The sequence below is a fragment of the Hydra vulgaris genome, chromosome 08, assembly GCF_038396675.1.
Source record: "Hydra vulgaris chromosome 08, alternate assembly HydraT2T_AEP".
Taxonomy (NCBI): Eukaryota; Metazoa; Cnidaria; class Hydrozoa; order Anthoathecata; family Hydridae; genus Hydra; species Hydra vulgaris.
This window is the reverse complement of record NC_088927.1, coordinates 59,428,398-59,445,548: the sequence shown is the minus strand read 5'-3', so window position 1 is coordinate 59,445,548 and position 17,151 is coordinate 59,428,398. Positions and strand designations below refer to the sequence as shown.

Here is a 17,151-nt window from a genome sequence, read left to right as displayed (position 1 = left end):
GATGTAATCATAAACTCACGATGGCAACTAAGCAAACAATGTAATCTAAAATCACGATGTAATCATAAACTCACGATGGCAACTAAGCAAACAATGTAATCTAAAATCACGATGTAATCATAAACTCACGATGGCAACTAAGCAAACAATGTAATCTAAAATCACGATGTAATCATAAACTCACGATGGCTATTAAATAAACAATTGTTTCTATTGTTTTAGAAGCTCAGGTAATAAATTTGACTCCGAACAACTCAATTCAGTGTCGTGGCAAGTGGGTCGGAAGTCCCCTCCTCCTCCTCAAAGATAAAAAATAAAAACTTGTCATTAGGGCCCAAAAATCTTTAAAATTTTTCCTTTAGGTATTATCAAAAAAAAAAAAGCTCCTTAGAATCTCAAAAGCGAACCTAAATTTCTAAATGGGCACCCAAAAATTGCCCCCTTCCCTTAATTGGGTTGTGTTAGGTAGCCACTGCTATGAGTCAAGTTTAAGTGTAAAAAAAACACGTAATAAATTTGCAATCATCTTTGAAAAGTATACACAATACGCAATCGATAGTGATTTTGCAGTAGGGGTATTTGTACTCCCCCCCTTTCCTAATAATTTTTAAAATGAATAATTTTGAGAAAATTCACTGAAAAAATGACTAAAAAAGTTAAGGTCTTTAGAACTAATTTGGGGCTCCTTAATCCAGCACTGCCCCCCCCCCCCAACAAAATTTTGTTCCTATGGGCCTGAGAAGCTTATGCGTAATACTAAATTTTGCACATTTACTGCAGATTTTTGTGCCGAAAAGTATTTTACTGTTTATGATATTGAAGATCCGTTTATTAAAAAGGACTGGAATCAAGTTGTTACCCAGAATTCAGCGGTCACATTTTGCTTAGGAGTTTCTTTTCTGTGTCGTTTTGCGAAAACTCGCAAATAAGTTTTTCTGATTTAATACATTTATTCAAGGATTTGTCAAAGTATGTATGATTCTTTACCTACATCGTTTGGAGGAAACAGAAGATATGATAATCGTGATAGCAGAAGAGGAGGTGGTGGGTAAGTTATATTTCATAAGTGAAATATGTACTAATAATTTTAAAACCAATTTGAAAAGATTTTAATTTCTACATTAAACAAATTTTGTTTTTTTAATTCACTTTGTTTAAAGTTTAGGAAATTATTTATATTTTGTTTATATTAGCAAATGTAAACAATATATATATAAAACTGTACGTACAGGTATATATTGTATTTCACATTTATATTGTTTATTATATCACATATCACAATTATATTGTATGAAGATGTAAGAAAATTTTGAAATTTTAAAATAATGTAATATTTTTTAAATAAACTTATACACCCAACTTTAAATTTTATATAAAATAGTAAAAATCATCTCTGTAGGTTATATAGAATTTCAAAAATTAAGCAATTTTTAAGGTGTTTTTTTTTTTTTTGCTTTATTAAAACTTTGCGAAAAGTTGCACCCCATTTTTTTTTTTTTTTTTACAAAAATATTTATCCTGCTTTTTTTTTCTTCATAATATTAACAAGTTATATATCAAAATAACGCATAAGGTGTATTGAAATAATACAAAGTTACAAAAACTTAATATAATTCCAAATATAAAACTAAATATAAAGATTTATATGTAAAAAACAAAATAATAATATATTTTATCTTTAATTTTATTAAAAAATCAACTGAAATCAAAATCTATAGGTTGTTCAGCAAAGCCATTACAAAGTTAAAAAGCTTTTAAGCAAAATAAGTGTTTTGCACCAATCAATAAATCTTGTGATATGTGAATTACTATGCTAACATTGTTTCAAAAATTTGTATATTCACATCGATACCTTGTTTGCTTAGGCAAACCTATCAATAGTAATAATACCAATACCTATATAATAACCACATCAGATTTACTACAAATTTTCAGTAAGGATAGTGAACACGGCTGTTTTACATGATGAAAATTTAGACATTTGAAAATTTAGTTTTACAAAAAAAAATAATTTTCGCTAAAAGTATAAAAATGCAAAAAAAACTTTAAAACCATGGTATATATTTTTATAAATGCCATTCAAATAAAAAAAGTTATAAAAGATTTCTTGATAAGTAAATTTTTAAATTAAACAGAATGAAAATTATTATTAAATTATTGTTTATGATTTGGGATTACTTTTTTGTTTTTTTGCTATTTTTACAGAAAATGTTTTGGACCAACTAAGATTTATTTATCTAGCTACATGCTTGATAGTTATAATTTATAACACATACCAATGAATGTCTGTTCTATCATATTCTTAAGTTGATTTTATTACAAAAAATGACTTTTTAAGGCATTTATATATTTAGCTTTATCATTTATTAAATGTAAAACAAAATTTTTGACAATTAACTTAAATTATCAAAACTTCAACCTTCATACATATAAAAATCAAAGAATTATTTTCTGAACCTTGAACTATGTTATCAAATATATTTTCAAACTTGGCATGTTTAGCACTAAATTTGTTTTTTTTGTTTTTATTTTGAAGCAATGATGCAAGTTATGTCACGTAACTTTAAATGCATTACCAAATCACACTTTAGTTTTATTTTTGTATATAAACCTTATCAGCTTTATGAAATTCTCTTTGTAAACTTTTAATATTTGCTAAATACATCTTCAACTTTGATAGATGCATTTAATTTCCACTTAACCCCCTCCCCTTATTTTTTAAGAAAACATTGTATGTAGTTTGCGATTTTTTTGTCTGAGTTTAATCATCTATTTTTTGGTTCACGTTAGATTTAGGCAAAGTTTTATTGCTTTAAGAATGATCATATTACATATTAAACAACAGAAATATATATATTTGATTATTTTTGCTGAAAAGTAACATTAAGTTTGTCAAAATCAGCTAATTTCATTATTTCTGAGCATTTATTCAAAAATCAAATAAAGTTTTGACATATTAAATGTTCAAAGATAAAACATTTTATTGGTGTTTATATTTTTTTACACAACAAATTATCTGCAATATTTCAAAAGTTTATAACCTATCTATAGCCATTTTACTTGTTTTTACAATGTAAAATTACACAATTTTTTATTTATGAAAAAGATAAACAAAATATATTAAAATATGCGTTGACTTTTTTTCTAAATTAATACAAAATTTCATTTGGTTCACAAATGCAGAGCAGTATTTCGCATTCAAAGTCTATTGATTAAGATTGACTGACTCAGAGTTAAAAAGGAGAAAATAGATTATAGTAGAAAATTTTATGCTGATCAAAAATTATACCAAAATAGATTTAAAAATGGGTGGAAATTGCTACAGCTTAAATTTAAGTTTTTGCTTAAATGTAAATCTTTTCATTTTTTGTTTTACAATTATATGATTTTTTTGATTATGCAACTTGGTTTTGCTGTTATTGTTTTTTGAAAAAATGTATATTTATAAAAAATATATTCATTACAGTTTTTCCCTTCTATTGAAAGTGCATCAAAACAAAACTTTAAAACAGACCAATATGTAGGTTTTGATGTATTATATTAAAGCTCAAAGTATTTACATTTGGTTTTTATACCTATTTTTTTAAATAATATTTAATCAGCAATAAATTACAGAAATCATAAGTAAACATTTTAAAAGCTAGTTTAAAACTGCATAAGCAACTCAAACCAATCCATGTTCCACTAAAACTTATACATAACAAAAAAAGGTAACAATTATATTATGTGCTGAAATGCTGTCATAAAAAGTTTAGATAAATAAAATGATCCAGTTTATTATAGTTTGATGTATCTTATGATAATGATGTCATTTGTAAGAATACGATATTGGTGTAAAATCTAATTTTGCCTTCTTATGTTCTTTCAAAATGGATAAAATCCATTTCAAACAATTAATAAAAGCACAGATGATCCTGCCAATTTTATAAATACGTTTACAAAATGTAAATATATTGTATATACAAAATGTAAATATAGTTATAATTTCATTTAAATCATGTCAATTTATAGTTAAATAATAGTCAATGGTCTAGTCAAAATAAATATATGCTTAATAAAAAAAAAAATAAAAAAAAGTAGTAGTTTAAAAGTAAATAACTTAATCTTGATTTATTACTAAACAACATGTAATAAATAATGAAAGATAGCATTCAAAATGTATATTATTATATATAACTTTACAATACAAATAATAAAAAACCAAAGGCTTTTTATTTTACACGCTGGATTGCAAATAAAGCAGTTTATGAATTGACTTGAATAGTTGACCATCTATTTTCTACTAAATGTTTTTTTCCTCAACACAAAATAATATTTAAACTGTGTAAACTTGTTATTTAATACTAAGAAGACCATTTTTTTAATGCGCTACTTTATATTCCTAGAATTACCTAGAACAACATTCTGCCAATGTTAGTTAACTAAAAATATGTTGTACAATAATATATATACAATATTCTATTGATGCAAGTTTTATGTATGTATATGTACATACATACATACAAATTGTTTATTGATAAACAATACTCAAATATGAAAAGATTCGAATAACCTTTATTTAAATTTTGTATTTATAGGATTTAACAGAGAAAAATTAAATAGCTCTAAAGTATTAAGAAAATGAGACTATGCATCTAAAATGTAAAAATTAACACATTGCACGTGTGACACATACTAGTAGGTTTTCTGATAATTGATTCTTGAGCGCTTTATTTAATATGAGGTTTATTTAAAATTAACCTTTAATTTATCCTTGCAAAGCCGTTGCAAAATGCACCTGCAATGTGTTAAGAACAAATAAATGAAAAGAAAAAAACTGGAAACAAAGTTGAAAGAAATTTTATTTGTACCCAAATAAACTGTATAAGACAATAAAAGAATTTATAATTAAAAAGTTATGTTATATCCAGTCAGTGGCTATTCTAGGGAAAAACTTAGGGCGGTGGTACCCTCTGTCCCAGAAAAATTTAGCAGAATATTGCTCAAAATTGCTTTTTTTTTTTTTTTTTTTTTTTTTTTTTTTTTTTTTTTGTGTGTGTGTGAAAATTACAATATTTGCTATAAAAACCATTTAAAAAAAAGGGTCCTCAATTTTTAATTTAGGCGGCGTCCAAATACGTTTAATGCTGTCAAGAAAGGTCTAGAATAGCCCCTTGGCAGCATGTATCAATTAAGGTAATCAGTAATTTATAAATAATAAAAATATTTTATAAGAATTTTAAAAAAAAAGAAATTTTAGTGTATTTATTTTCAAAAACATCCTGGTTATTTTTTAAACCTTATTTTCTGAAACTTTTGCCCTTAAATTTCTTCCAAAGCAATAAAGTTTTCAACCTTGACCGACAAATTTATTTTGGAAGGTTGAATTAGAATTGTTTAAAAATCAGTTATAGTTATTTCAAGTTGTCATATGCCTATTATTTTGTACATTGTATTAGGAGGATGCATACACATACTAGTAGACAAATGCATTCATCTATAGATAACACAAAAAGTACCCATAATGATGGCAAAAAATATAATTATGTGTTATTTTAAAATCTCATTGCCATTTCTTTATTGTTTTATCTTTTACTTTTTTTGTTTAATTAAAAAAGGTTGAAGGATTAAGAATTTGTTTGCTGTTAAATGTTTGATTAAATAAAATCAATTAAGGATGAACATTTTTGCATTAAAAGTTCAGAAATTGCTATAAATTGTTGTTTCAATATTTAGTGGTCGAGGTGGCGGAGGAGATCATGGCGTTGGGGCACAAGGTGGTTTTAACAAAGAGTATACTGTGCCTGGTTCAAGTCTCCGAAAGCCTCGGTGGGATTTAAATTCATTACCAAGATTTGAAAAAAACTTTTACAGAGAACATCCAGCTGTTCAAAGTCGTTCTCTGGTGAGTCTTGTTTAGTTAACTTTTTTTTAATGCTGTTGTTGAACTTCTGATTCTAAAGTCTTATTAATTTTATTATAAAATGTTCCTGATTCTAATGCTAGGAAGAAGTTGATATGTTTCGAAAAACTCGAGAGATTTCTGTAGTTGGAAGAAATATACCAAAGCCCTGCCAAAGTTTTGATGAGCTTTGTATTCCAGGTTTACTTTTTTAAATATTTAAAGTTTATTCCTTTAAAATAATTCTACTCCATTTCACTAGTTAATAAAGCTTGTGAATTAACATTCTTTAGTGATTATTAAAGGTGGGCTGTCAACTTAATTGCTAAAATAAAAAAAAAAATGTAACTCCACTCTTTATTGATTTTCAGGTTTTAATGGGTTATTAGTATATAAAAAAAGTTCTATCAGTTAGTATAAAAGTGGCATAGATTAAAGCAATTCTTGTGTCATTAAACACATGATTTGGTCAAAAAATTTGTATTCCCTACAAAAAATTATTTGGTTTTTTTTTTCTCTTGAACAATTTGCTAAAATAGAGTTACATTTTTGCACCCATAAATCAGTTTGTCAATTAAAGTATTCTATAATAGTTGATTGAACTTTGTACTCAGAAAAATACTGTTATAAAATCAATAAAATACTTTTGGGGAAATTATTTTAAGTTAAAATTTTACTTTTTTTATATAAACATAAACTTGCAATTAAAGTAAATAACTTATGTTCAAATTAGTTTCTAACATTAATAGTCGGAAATTGCACTCGTGCAAAGAGCTTTTCATTATAAATTTTGTGCAAAAGTTTAATATCAAAGCATTTTAAATGTTTGATCATTTTCTAAATTAAATTATATTTTGGAAACTTGATTACGGTAAAAGTATAAGTAGTGCTTTACTTAAGTATTAGAAAAGTTAAGATTTTTTAATTTACTAACCACTGAATGCATTATTTTTAGACTGAACTAAAGTAAAAGGCAGCCTAAAATTTTAATTTGATAATCAAAATTTGCCTTCAGATTAAAATTTTCTATTTTTAATCTGAAGGCACGTGTCTATCCTTTTTAACAAAAAATAAAATTTGTTACTTTTATAATGCTAACATTATAATTTTTCTATAACAAAAAAAAGTAAAACAATTAGTTAAAACTTAATGTTTAATAATAAAAAGGTTGTTTTTTATGGAATGCTAGTATGTTAATTGTATACTAAAAATAGGAAATTTTATAGTATAAAATGAAGAAATCTGTTTCATGCAATTTTAAAATTAATTTTACTGTAAAACTAGAAAATTGAGTAAATAGTTAACTTGTTTAAATGTAATATAAAAAAATATTTTAGATTATGTTGGCGATGCACTTCGTAAATTCAATTTCAAAGAGCCAACTGCTATTCAATCTCAAGGGTTTTCGGTTGCTCTTTCTGGAAGAAACATGGTTGGTATTGCACAAACTGGTAGTGGAAAAACGATATCTGTAAGTTATAACTATTAAAGTAAAATATAGCAAAATTTTGCCGATAAGCTTGTTTCTATAAAGAGGGTTCTATAAATAAGAGAGAAAAAAAAGAGCAACCTCCTCGACTGTAGTGGTCTCCTGGGGCCTTAGGGAGGTGAGTGATGTTTAAAAAAAAAACAACTATAATTGCAGTGAAAAGGTTTTTGGCAACAATTAATTACTACCTAATAATTTCTGCATAAACTAAATTCTCTAATTGAAAAAAGTTTTATAACATAATTTTAAAGCATAATGTAAATTTTATCGCATAATGTAAATAATGTAAATGACTTAATGTGTACGTGAAATAGTCATTTCTTGCGTAAAATTCCCATGGTGTCACTAAGCGGAAATATAATTTTATTTACATTTTTAAAGACTTTTATGGAATTATGTTAGTAGTTACAGTAATAAATCAACTTAAGTAATAAGTAACAAACTATTCTGGCTACCTCATGATGTCTTGTGTAAAAATGATATCCAAATATTTAATGTTTCTCGGATTATTAATTCTTTTTTTAGTAGGAGTGCGACCCCCATGTGGTTTAACCCTTCTTAACAAGGACTGTTAGAAGTTTATAGATAATGTTAGTTTAAAAACCATTTTAAATAAATATCAATGTTTATAATTTTTTTTTTACAATATTTTTAGTTTGTTCTTCCTGCTGTAATACATATAAATAATCAACCTCCATTAAACCAAGGCGATGGTCCTATTGTAAGTATTTCATTTAATTTGTTCTTATATTATCAAGTTTCTTTTTTATTAAATTTCTAGTTGGTTTTTTATATTTTCTAGGTATAATTTTTAGTGAGTTTTTTTATAATTGGGTTTCCATAACCAAGAATTATCTTTTTCTGGATATTTTCGTGAAATTTATTTTTTCCAGATATCCAATAGTTTTCTTGAAATACAAGTTAAAAATATTTTTTTTGTCATCAAATAATTAAAATAATAGAGATAATATTCTCTTTATATAAATTGTATTAATTAATAAACTCTATTTAAATGCGATAGTGGTATATAAATAGTGGTATAGTGAATATAAAGTGGTACAGTGTATATATAGTATTCGGTAGTGGTGTAGTGGTAGAGCGCTCACTTCATAAGGTTCAGAGTTTGATCCACACCACGTCCCTGGTTTGATCCACACCACGTCCGGGCAGTGGCCTTAATCATCAAGGTTAGTGTTTTGGAGTTATAGAGTTAAGAGAGGGTTATAACCACAATTAAGCAGCCTCCTTGTCTGTAGTGGCTTTCTCGGCCTTGGGCCGAGAAAGCCACTACAGACAAGGAGGCTGCTTAATTGTCCAATATACAATTTGTCTGCTGCTTAGTTGTCCAATATACAATTTTGAATTTTTTTAATTTACTTCTTGCTCACTTAATATTGACTATATTTTGCTTTTTAAGTAGATACTTTTTGTTTTTGCTTTAAATTGAGCTTAAATAAAATTGAGCATAGAATTTTCTATGATCCAATTATTTGTGATGGTGTCCTCTTTTTTCAAAAATCTCTAAAATCTTCTATTATCTAAAAAGTTAAAAATGTGATCAAATCTCCTCTTTTTTATTTTTATTTTTTGATGGTAGTATAGTTTTAAAAACTCCTAGTCTGCAAAACTGGTAAACATCTAAACTAAGTATTGGGGTGTAAAAAATCATTTTTAGCAAATCCATTTCAACTAAACATAGAAAATGACATCATTGACCCTTGTAAATATATGGAAACAGCCATTTAACCATCAGGAAAAATCCTTTATTTTTATTCAAATATTTGTAGTTTTGCAAAAAAATTCTTTTAAACTAAATGCAAAATCTCCTCTTAAAGGGATCCCAAACCTCCGAGACATGTTGTGTTTATATTAAAGAGAATGTTAAAATAAATGTTTGGGATAAATTTTTTTAATAAAAATAAAAGAATAAATGCATATCTTGGAAAATTAACTTTGTTATTATAATAGTCAAGCTTGCCTTCTCCGTTTTTTTTTTGTAGGCCGAAAAGTCAGCATAATATACACCGCAATCTACGACTAATTAATTTATTCAAGCACGTTTTATTCCTAAGAGTTTCAGTACTTAATGCATAATGTCATTGATTTTTTGTGTGTATGTGTGAAAACATGGGTTATTTAAATAAACATAAAAATCAATTAAGTCATCAGGGTGTTAGCTAGCCCAATGCTGCCGCGTAGAATGCATTATTCCCAATGGGCTTAAAATTCCCAAAAGTCAAAGACCTTTTTTTTTTAAGACTTTTTCTTGAAAATTCTCAACATTTTATAGAACAGCAACAATAAAAATTCCCAATACGGCAAAAATGCGGTATAAAATTTATTTCTGGCTAACACCCTGGTCATGTACTTGTGAATAAATTATCAAGTCTGTAGGTTGCGGCATATATTATGCTGACTTTTTGGCCTACAACAAAACGGAAAAGGTAAGCTTCAACTATTATATAAAAGTTGGTTTTTCTAGATGTGCATTCAATCATTTGTTTTAATTTAAAAAATTTAGCCCAGGCATTTTTTTTTCTATCATTCTTTTTAATATGAACACAACATGTTTCAGATGTTTGGGCTTCTTTTAAATTTCCAAATATCTTATTTTTCTTGTCAAAATTTTATGTGGCCACCCTGATTTTTTAGAAGTTTACTACATACATTTTCAGGCTCTTAATTGACTTTTGATTTATGTAAGACTTAATTGTGATAATTTTAATAAATTGATATTAACTTATAATAATAAATTTATATATTGACTTAACATTAATTAATTTAATATTTTTTTAAAAAGTCATCTACAAATTTTCTTTCTTTTGTTTTGTATTTAAAATATAGATATCTAGAATATAAATCATTATTTATTGTTAATATTTAAATTCTTGCTTATAGTGTTTAGTTCTTTGCCCTACTCGAGAGTTGGCCATACAAGTCCAGGTATTTAAATTGATATGTGTGTGTATCTATTCACGCCTCGACAGGAAATGGCCAGTGACTTTTGCACTTCTTAAGTCAATTGTAGTGTAAGTCACTGGTGAAACAATGCCTGTGCAAAATCCAGTTGTCTTATATTTGTATGCAGCAAAATTTATTAATATTTTTTAGGTTTAGTAGTGTTTTACTTACATTAACAAAAATAGTGAAAAATATCTAGCGTATTAATTATAAATTATCATTTTAATAAGTGTTATGTAATAATACAATAATAAAAAAAGTCAAATTATGTTACAAAAAAACCAACTCATTCATTTAAGTTTTATTTACAAATGCCTTTTCTTAGAGTTACTTGCTCCCTAGCTTTGAGATTGTGCCTGATTTCGAAACTTCAAATTAAAAAGAAAAAAAACTTTTTATATCTACAAATTGGAAAAAAGTGCTAAACAAAATGTTTAGAGATAATTGTTTCAATTAAAAGCAATCTAAATATATACCAAGTTAGTTTAAAAAATTTGATCAAATGCATTGTTCTTTTTGACAATTTTTTTTTGAAAATGTTGCAATGCCTGTTCAAATAAATATAAGAAAAATAACTGTTGCTGGCTGTTGTTTTTATGTCACATTTCACCACTCATTTACTCCTGTCGAGGCCTGTATGTATGTTTATGTGTGTAAAGCAAACTGTTTAGGTCTTTAAAAAATTTAACCGATCCTTGTGTTTAAATTCTATATGAGAGATATATCACTTCTGCTGTATTTAAATGAATAATTGCCACAAATGTAAGAAAAGTAGTTGAAATGATTGAGACTAGTACTAAAGCCATATAAATATAATTTCTATACAATAAACATAAAAGGTACATATAAAATATAGCAGTATAATTTTGTTGCACCATTTGGCAATGCTGACCTAACTGTTCACCTGATGGTCTCAGAATTTTAAAACCTTATTTTATTTGCTATTTCAAATTAATTATAAACAGCAAAATGAATGCTTTATATAAATTTTAGATAAAATTATGAAATTAAAAATGGAAAACCAACTTTTTTTTCTTAAGTTCTTAAAAAATTAATTTAAATACAAGAGCCAAGTGAATGTTTAATTTAAATACCTAATAAAATAAAAAAACCAAAAAGCAAACATTTTTAGTTCAATTCTCAATAAAATAATACAACAAAAAAAGGGAAAAATTGACGATTGATTCCAATTATATTCAATATATAAATGATTAAAATAATGAATGTTCTATTTAAATTCTGAGTACAAACCTTTTATTTAAATTGTTAGCAAAACAAACAAATAAAAACAACTTAACTAATGTTTTTACAATTTTAAATTGAATATCTTAAATAAAATTAGCAAAACTGTTTTATTTAAATTTCTAATAACATAGTAATGTGTTGCATTCGTTTTTCAAAATTTTAAACAAATGTCTAAATATCAGTGAACTCAGCGTTTGTTTTTCTGTCATTTAAATGCTAAATGTATACGTGCATGTCGAACCCTGTTTCTAAGTTTTGCGTTAACCTGATTTGGGCCTTACACAGATTTAGGTAAGAAGTTTATTGCTGACTTTATTTTTTCTAATTCTTGTGTAGTAAAAACATGTTTTTAAGATTGACATATTTTAAAACATTTTAGTAAAGTAAATTAATTGATATAAGTAAAACTATGAATCTCAAACAAATTCATGACATCTTACAGAAAATCGCTTTCCTTAAATGTATATTTCATAAAAATCAAAATATGGAATTCTCATCTAAAATATAACAATATAATATATTGTATTTTTATATAATATTTAATAATGAATCTCAATTCGAAATCAACACCACAAAGTTAGTTTCCTAAACTTAAATTTGCTAGAAAAAAGTTTTTTTTAAGTTTTTTATGCAGCATTATAGCGAATTATAAAAATTTTTACTAGTTTCATGAAGCATTACATTAAAATCTCGAATATGCTCCTCAACAGTTAACTTTTTTTTTTTTTCCTCAGGGTTAGGGTTTTGTCAAATCTTTTTATTAAAATGCTGTTTATAATAATATTTTTCTTCAAGTGAGGAAAATTTTTAACAACGATTTATTTCTTTTGCCTGAGATAATTTCAAATAAAAAGCATAATCAGAGATGCCTATATCTACCTGATCTTCACGTATAAGTATCACTTTGACTTGGACTAATAAAACTGTTGTTCACTGTTAATGGGTTAAAAGGGCTTTAAGCAGATTAAAATAATTATTTTAAAGAGAACTTATTAAGTTTATTAAAAGAAATTAAGAATTATTTCTATATTTTTCAAAGCTAAAGTTTATTGAGAATTTGTTATTTATTTTAATGCCTTATGTAGGTGTTATTACTGTTTTAGAGCGTTGCCGGACAATTTGGATTAACTACTAGAGTAAGAAGTACATGTATTTATGGAGGAGCATCAAAAGGACCTCAGATAAGAGATTTAGAAAGAGGTATCTTTAAAAGTTTGATAAAAGTTGATCATTTTTAGACATTAAAAATTAAGCGTAATATTTTTTAATATAAGTAACTTGATAATTATGTTTATATATTTAATAGTTTTTGTAATAATTAATGATTGGTTTTAGGTTCAGAAATTGTTGTTGCAACTCCTGGAAGATTAATTGACTTAATCGAAATAAGAAAAATTAGTTTAAAACGAGTGACATATTTAGTATTAGATGAAGCTGATAGAATGTTAGATATGGGTTTTGAGCCGCAAATACGAAAAATTATAGATCAAATACGTCCTGATCGTCAGGTGCTTATGTGGTCAGCTACATGGCCAAAAGAAGTTCGAAAACTTGCAGAGGATTTTTTAACTGACTATATACAAATAAATATTGGTTCTTCAGACATTCATGCTAATCATAATATATTACAAATTGTTGATGTATGTGAAGAATATGAAAAGGATAGAAAACTTGTTAAATTACTTGAAGAAATAATGGGAGAAAAAGAGAATAAAACAATTATATTTTGTGAGACAAAACGCAAAACAGACGACATAACTCGAAGATTAAGAAAAGATGGGTAAGAATGTATTTATATATGTTTGTGTGTGTATAAGTATTGCCATAAAAAAAGTTTGCTTGTTTTCATGCATTTTTTTATTTTCACTATAGCTTTATCTTGCATTTATCTATTTTTTGTTTCTTTTAAATCTCAGGTGGTTTTTTTAATTATTCTTGTGTTGCATTTGTCTGTATGTTTTCATTATTGTATACAGATATTGTTCGGCACATATATTAAGTTGTGATTGAAATGTGACTTGTCTACATATGCCTAATGGTTACTTTTGATCAAACAATTTGAGAAAAACAACTTTACGTTAACTAAATGACATATATTCTAAATTAATGTACTACAGTATTCTCAAGTATTTGTATGTTTGCTTTTAAAAAATTTTTTGAAGAAGTGTTTTAGTTCAGAGTCTAACTTTATAATTTTTTATAGGTTTTTATTATTTTAGAATTTCAAATAGTTACGCACATTAAGTTGTTACTTGTTATTATTTTTGTAAGCCTCAAATCCTGAATTTTTGTCACCACTAAACAGTATACAAAGTTCCTTACCACCATATTAATAAAGTACTAAATTCTATTAAATAAATTGTTATATGATAATTAATAACGTGCTATCCCAATCCAGTAATTCTTTCAGCCTCTGTGACCCGTTCATGAATTTTGTTAGTATGTATGACCATGCCAAAATATAACAACCATTTTCTGACAAAAAAAACAAGGTCTTGTTTATAAAATTCTGACTATTTCTTTTTATTTTATAGCTTTTGAATCAGTGATAACATTTTGCTAACAATTTTTTGTCTGAATGGGTTAAGAATGATATTAATCTTGCATCGAAAAGTTGTTTTAAATATGATGATTATATTGATTAGATAATACTACATGATTACATAAGTATATTATGTAAATAAGCTTATTATTCACTACAATATTTATGCGCATTAAAATATGGTAGTTTAAAGTGTTTATTATCTTTAAATGCTTTCGGTTGTTTTTTAGATGGCCTGCAATGTGTATACATGGAGATAAATCTCAACCAGAGCGAGAATGGGTTTTAAAAGGTTTTTTTTTAATCTAAAAGATATTGTTTGTGATAAATATATACAATGATTTGAAAGTTTTTAATTTAGAAAGTGTTTTAATAAAAAAATTAAATTTAAATTCTTATCATTTTTTGAAATGCAATAATACTAAAGACAATCAAAATATGTTTTTGATGAACTTTTCACTTTTTATTCAAAATACTTGAAATAATTAAATATTTCTTTTGAGTATAATCATTCTATTGCCATCAGGCTAACCAATTAATTACAGCCATGGTGTGCTACAATTTAAAAAAATAAGGTGTTAACACAATTAGTTTAAATAATCCTAATATATACTGATTTTTAAATTTAGAATTTCGTAGTGGAAAAGCTCCGATTCTAATTGCTACTGATGTAGCCTCGCGAGGATTGGGTAACTTTTTTGTAATCATAATCATTGATTTTTTCTTCTTAAGATTAATTTAGATATTTTAAATTTTATTTCTATTCAAATTTACTTAAATTATAAACCTTATTTCAACTGTGACTTTGTAAGCTTTAACTTAATTTAATTTTTAGATTTATGTTTAGGAATTTAATTTTTTTTCTTTCTTTTTCCGTAGGTGCTTTGCGGTTGGTGCCAGTAAACTAGACATTGCTCATCTTGTAGGGATACCGAAAGAAGAGCTCTAGTCATCATATCACCGCCATGCTTTTCCTAATTAATTCAAACAGGTAGGCCTCAAATATAAAAAACACCTAATTAAAAAAACTTTTAATACCATGGCGGTGTAGATGAAGTTTGAATAGAAGTTGCTGGAGCTCTCGTTATCACGCATGCCACTACTTCAGTTACATGTAATGGATCATTGTTCATCTTTTCTCTTATTCTTTAACAACGAAGAATCACCTGTTTGGTGTGGTTGTCATTGGTATTGCTACCTGTTAATTTCATCTCACCGATAGAAGAGGCAGGTTTAAGTAGTTCTGTTTATGCAAGTGAAGATTTTTTTTTTTAATTAACTGTCTAGTGGCATTGAAATTTGATAGCGTGATACCTAAACATCCCTTTTTACTGGTATTAGTTCAATATGGCAATGTCTTTTCCACTGGTGTCCCGTACCTTTTTGTGGTACAGCTTTTTTACTTAAGCTGTTCATTAAATAAAATTGTGTTTATATACTTTGAAGGTTTGTAATAAAGAATTTTATGATTTTAAGATGGTATTGTAGAGCTCAAAATTAATGATCAAGTTTTTTTTGTATAGATATTCCGGACATAAACTTTGTTGTCAACTATGATTACCCTAATAGTGGTGAAGATTATATCCATCGAATTGGCAGAACTGCGCGTGCTGGAAACACAGGTACAGCATATACTTTTTTCACTAGTGCAAACGGAAAATATGCAGCTGAACTCTTAAAAGTCATGGAGGAAGCAAATCAAACAATTCCACCTAAGTTAGCGGAGCTCGGAGGTCGTCTTTATAATGGACGCAAGAGAAGTTAGTGCAAATAAATTATTTCCGTTTATTTATGATTTAAATTTGTGGTGTATGTGCATATTGTTTAATGTAATTTAATGTGTGTTTTTTTAGTGCGTTACAGTTCTGAAAGTGACGACAAGGGTCCTGGGGTGAAACGTCCTCCAGTAAATAATGGTGGTTACAATAATAATACTAATGGTGGTCCTCGAAATAGTGCTCCGCCACCGCCGAGAGGACGCCCTCCTGTTCATATGGCATCAAGAGGTGGTCACAATGCATCATATTCTGGTGGTCGAGGAGGAAGTGATAGTTACAATAGAAATCAAGGTAGTGGAGGCGAGTATATTAATGGGGGAGGTAATCAGCAAAATGGGTGGTCTAGTAATGGTGCCAATCAAGGTATAATAAGTTTTCTTTCTAAAAGAAAACTTTTAGTACGTGACAAATGTGTATATTTTACTGATTTTGTCTTTTTTTTTATCTCCTCAGGAAATTGGAATCATAATCAGCCACACAGAGAAAACCACCAAGCAAATTGGGCAGGCAATCACCAACCGCCGCAACAACCTCCGTCTCAACAAACTGCATGGAATCAGCAACAGCCACCTCAACAGCAACAACAACCACCACAACAAACTTCGCAACAGCAATGGGCCCAATATCAGCAACAAATGCAGGAATGGCAGCAAAAAAATCAACAATGGCAGCAGTGGCAACAGTCCCAAGGATCTACTTCGAACTAACTTTTGTTTTAAATATCCACTCGACGTTGCGAATCTTATTTAAGTAAAAAGTCGCTTTTCGGATCTGTAACTTATAAATTATTACTGATATATAATTTAATAAACTTCGTGAATTTTTTATTATTTAACATGTGTATATATATATATATATAAAGCTGAAATCATGTCTTTTAATTTTGGTATTAATGCACCTGTGTTATTTATATTTTTTGAGGTGCTAAATGTCTTCTAAAAGGTTTTTCGTGGTATTTTTAGATTAACTGAATTAAATCCCACATATAATATATGCTTCTAAATTGAAATATCTTCTATTTAAGAGTTTTCGATCTATAGATAAGAGGTGCCGAAAATCCATGATCTCGATGTTTTTTCGTCGAAATCTTATTTTTTATTTACTCTCAAATAAGTTTCTTAATTTCTTGTGATCTTAAGTTGGTGTTTTTATGAACTCTTGACGCGAAATTGAAGTTGTTGTATAAAAAGCACATGTCTGATACAGAATTGTCCTTGGAATAGCGTCATACAAATTTTAAAAACAGAAGTAGATC

At 27.0% G+C, this 17,151-nt stretch overlaps 1 protein-coding gene across 3 annotated transcripts; it reads left to right on the top strand.

Moving 5' to 3' along the window:
* The first annotated feature begins 835 nt into the window (after positions 1-835).
* On the top strand, positions 836-16,707 carry LOC100213598 (uncharacterized). 3 transcript variants are annotated; one of them, XM_065804052.1, is made up of 13 exons: positions 836-1,048; positions 5,716-5,884; positions 5,986-6,082; positions 7,219-7,352; positions 8,026-8,091; positions 10,269-10,313; positions 12,680-12,776; positions 12,912-13,356; positions 14,349-14,410; positions 14,748-14,807; positions 15,642-15,878; positions 15,972-16,187; positions 16,350-16,707. In XM_065804052.1, the coding sequence occupies exons 1-13, from the start codon at positions 972-974 to the stop codon at positions 16,601-16,603; spliced, it is 1,959 nt and encodes a 652-aa protein (XP_065660124.1). In that variant the 5' UTR covers positions 836-971; the 3' UTR covers positions 16,604-16,707. The 3 variants fall into 3 exon arrangements, with proteins under 3 accessions (XP_065660124.1, XP_065660122.1, XP_065660121.1); XM_065804050.1 differs by having other exon boundaries at positions 15,972-16,196; XM_065804049.1 differs by having other exon boundaries at positions 15,972-16,259.
* The last annotated feature ends 444 nt before the right edge of the window (positions 16,708-17,151 follow it).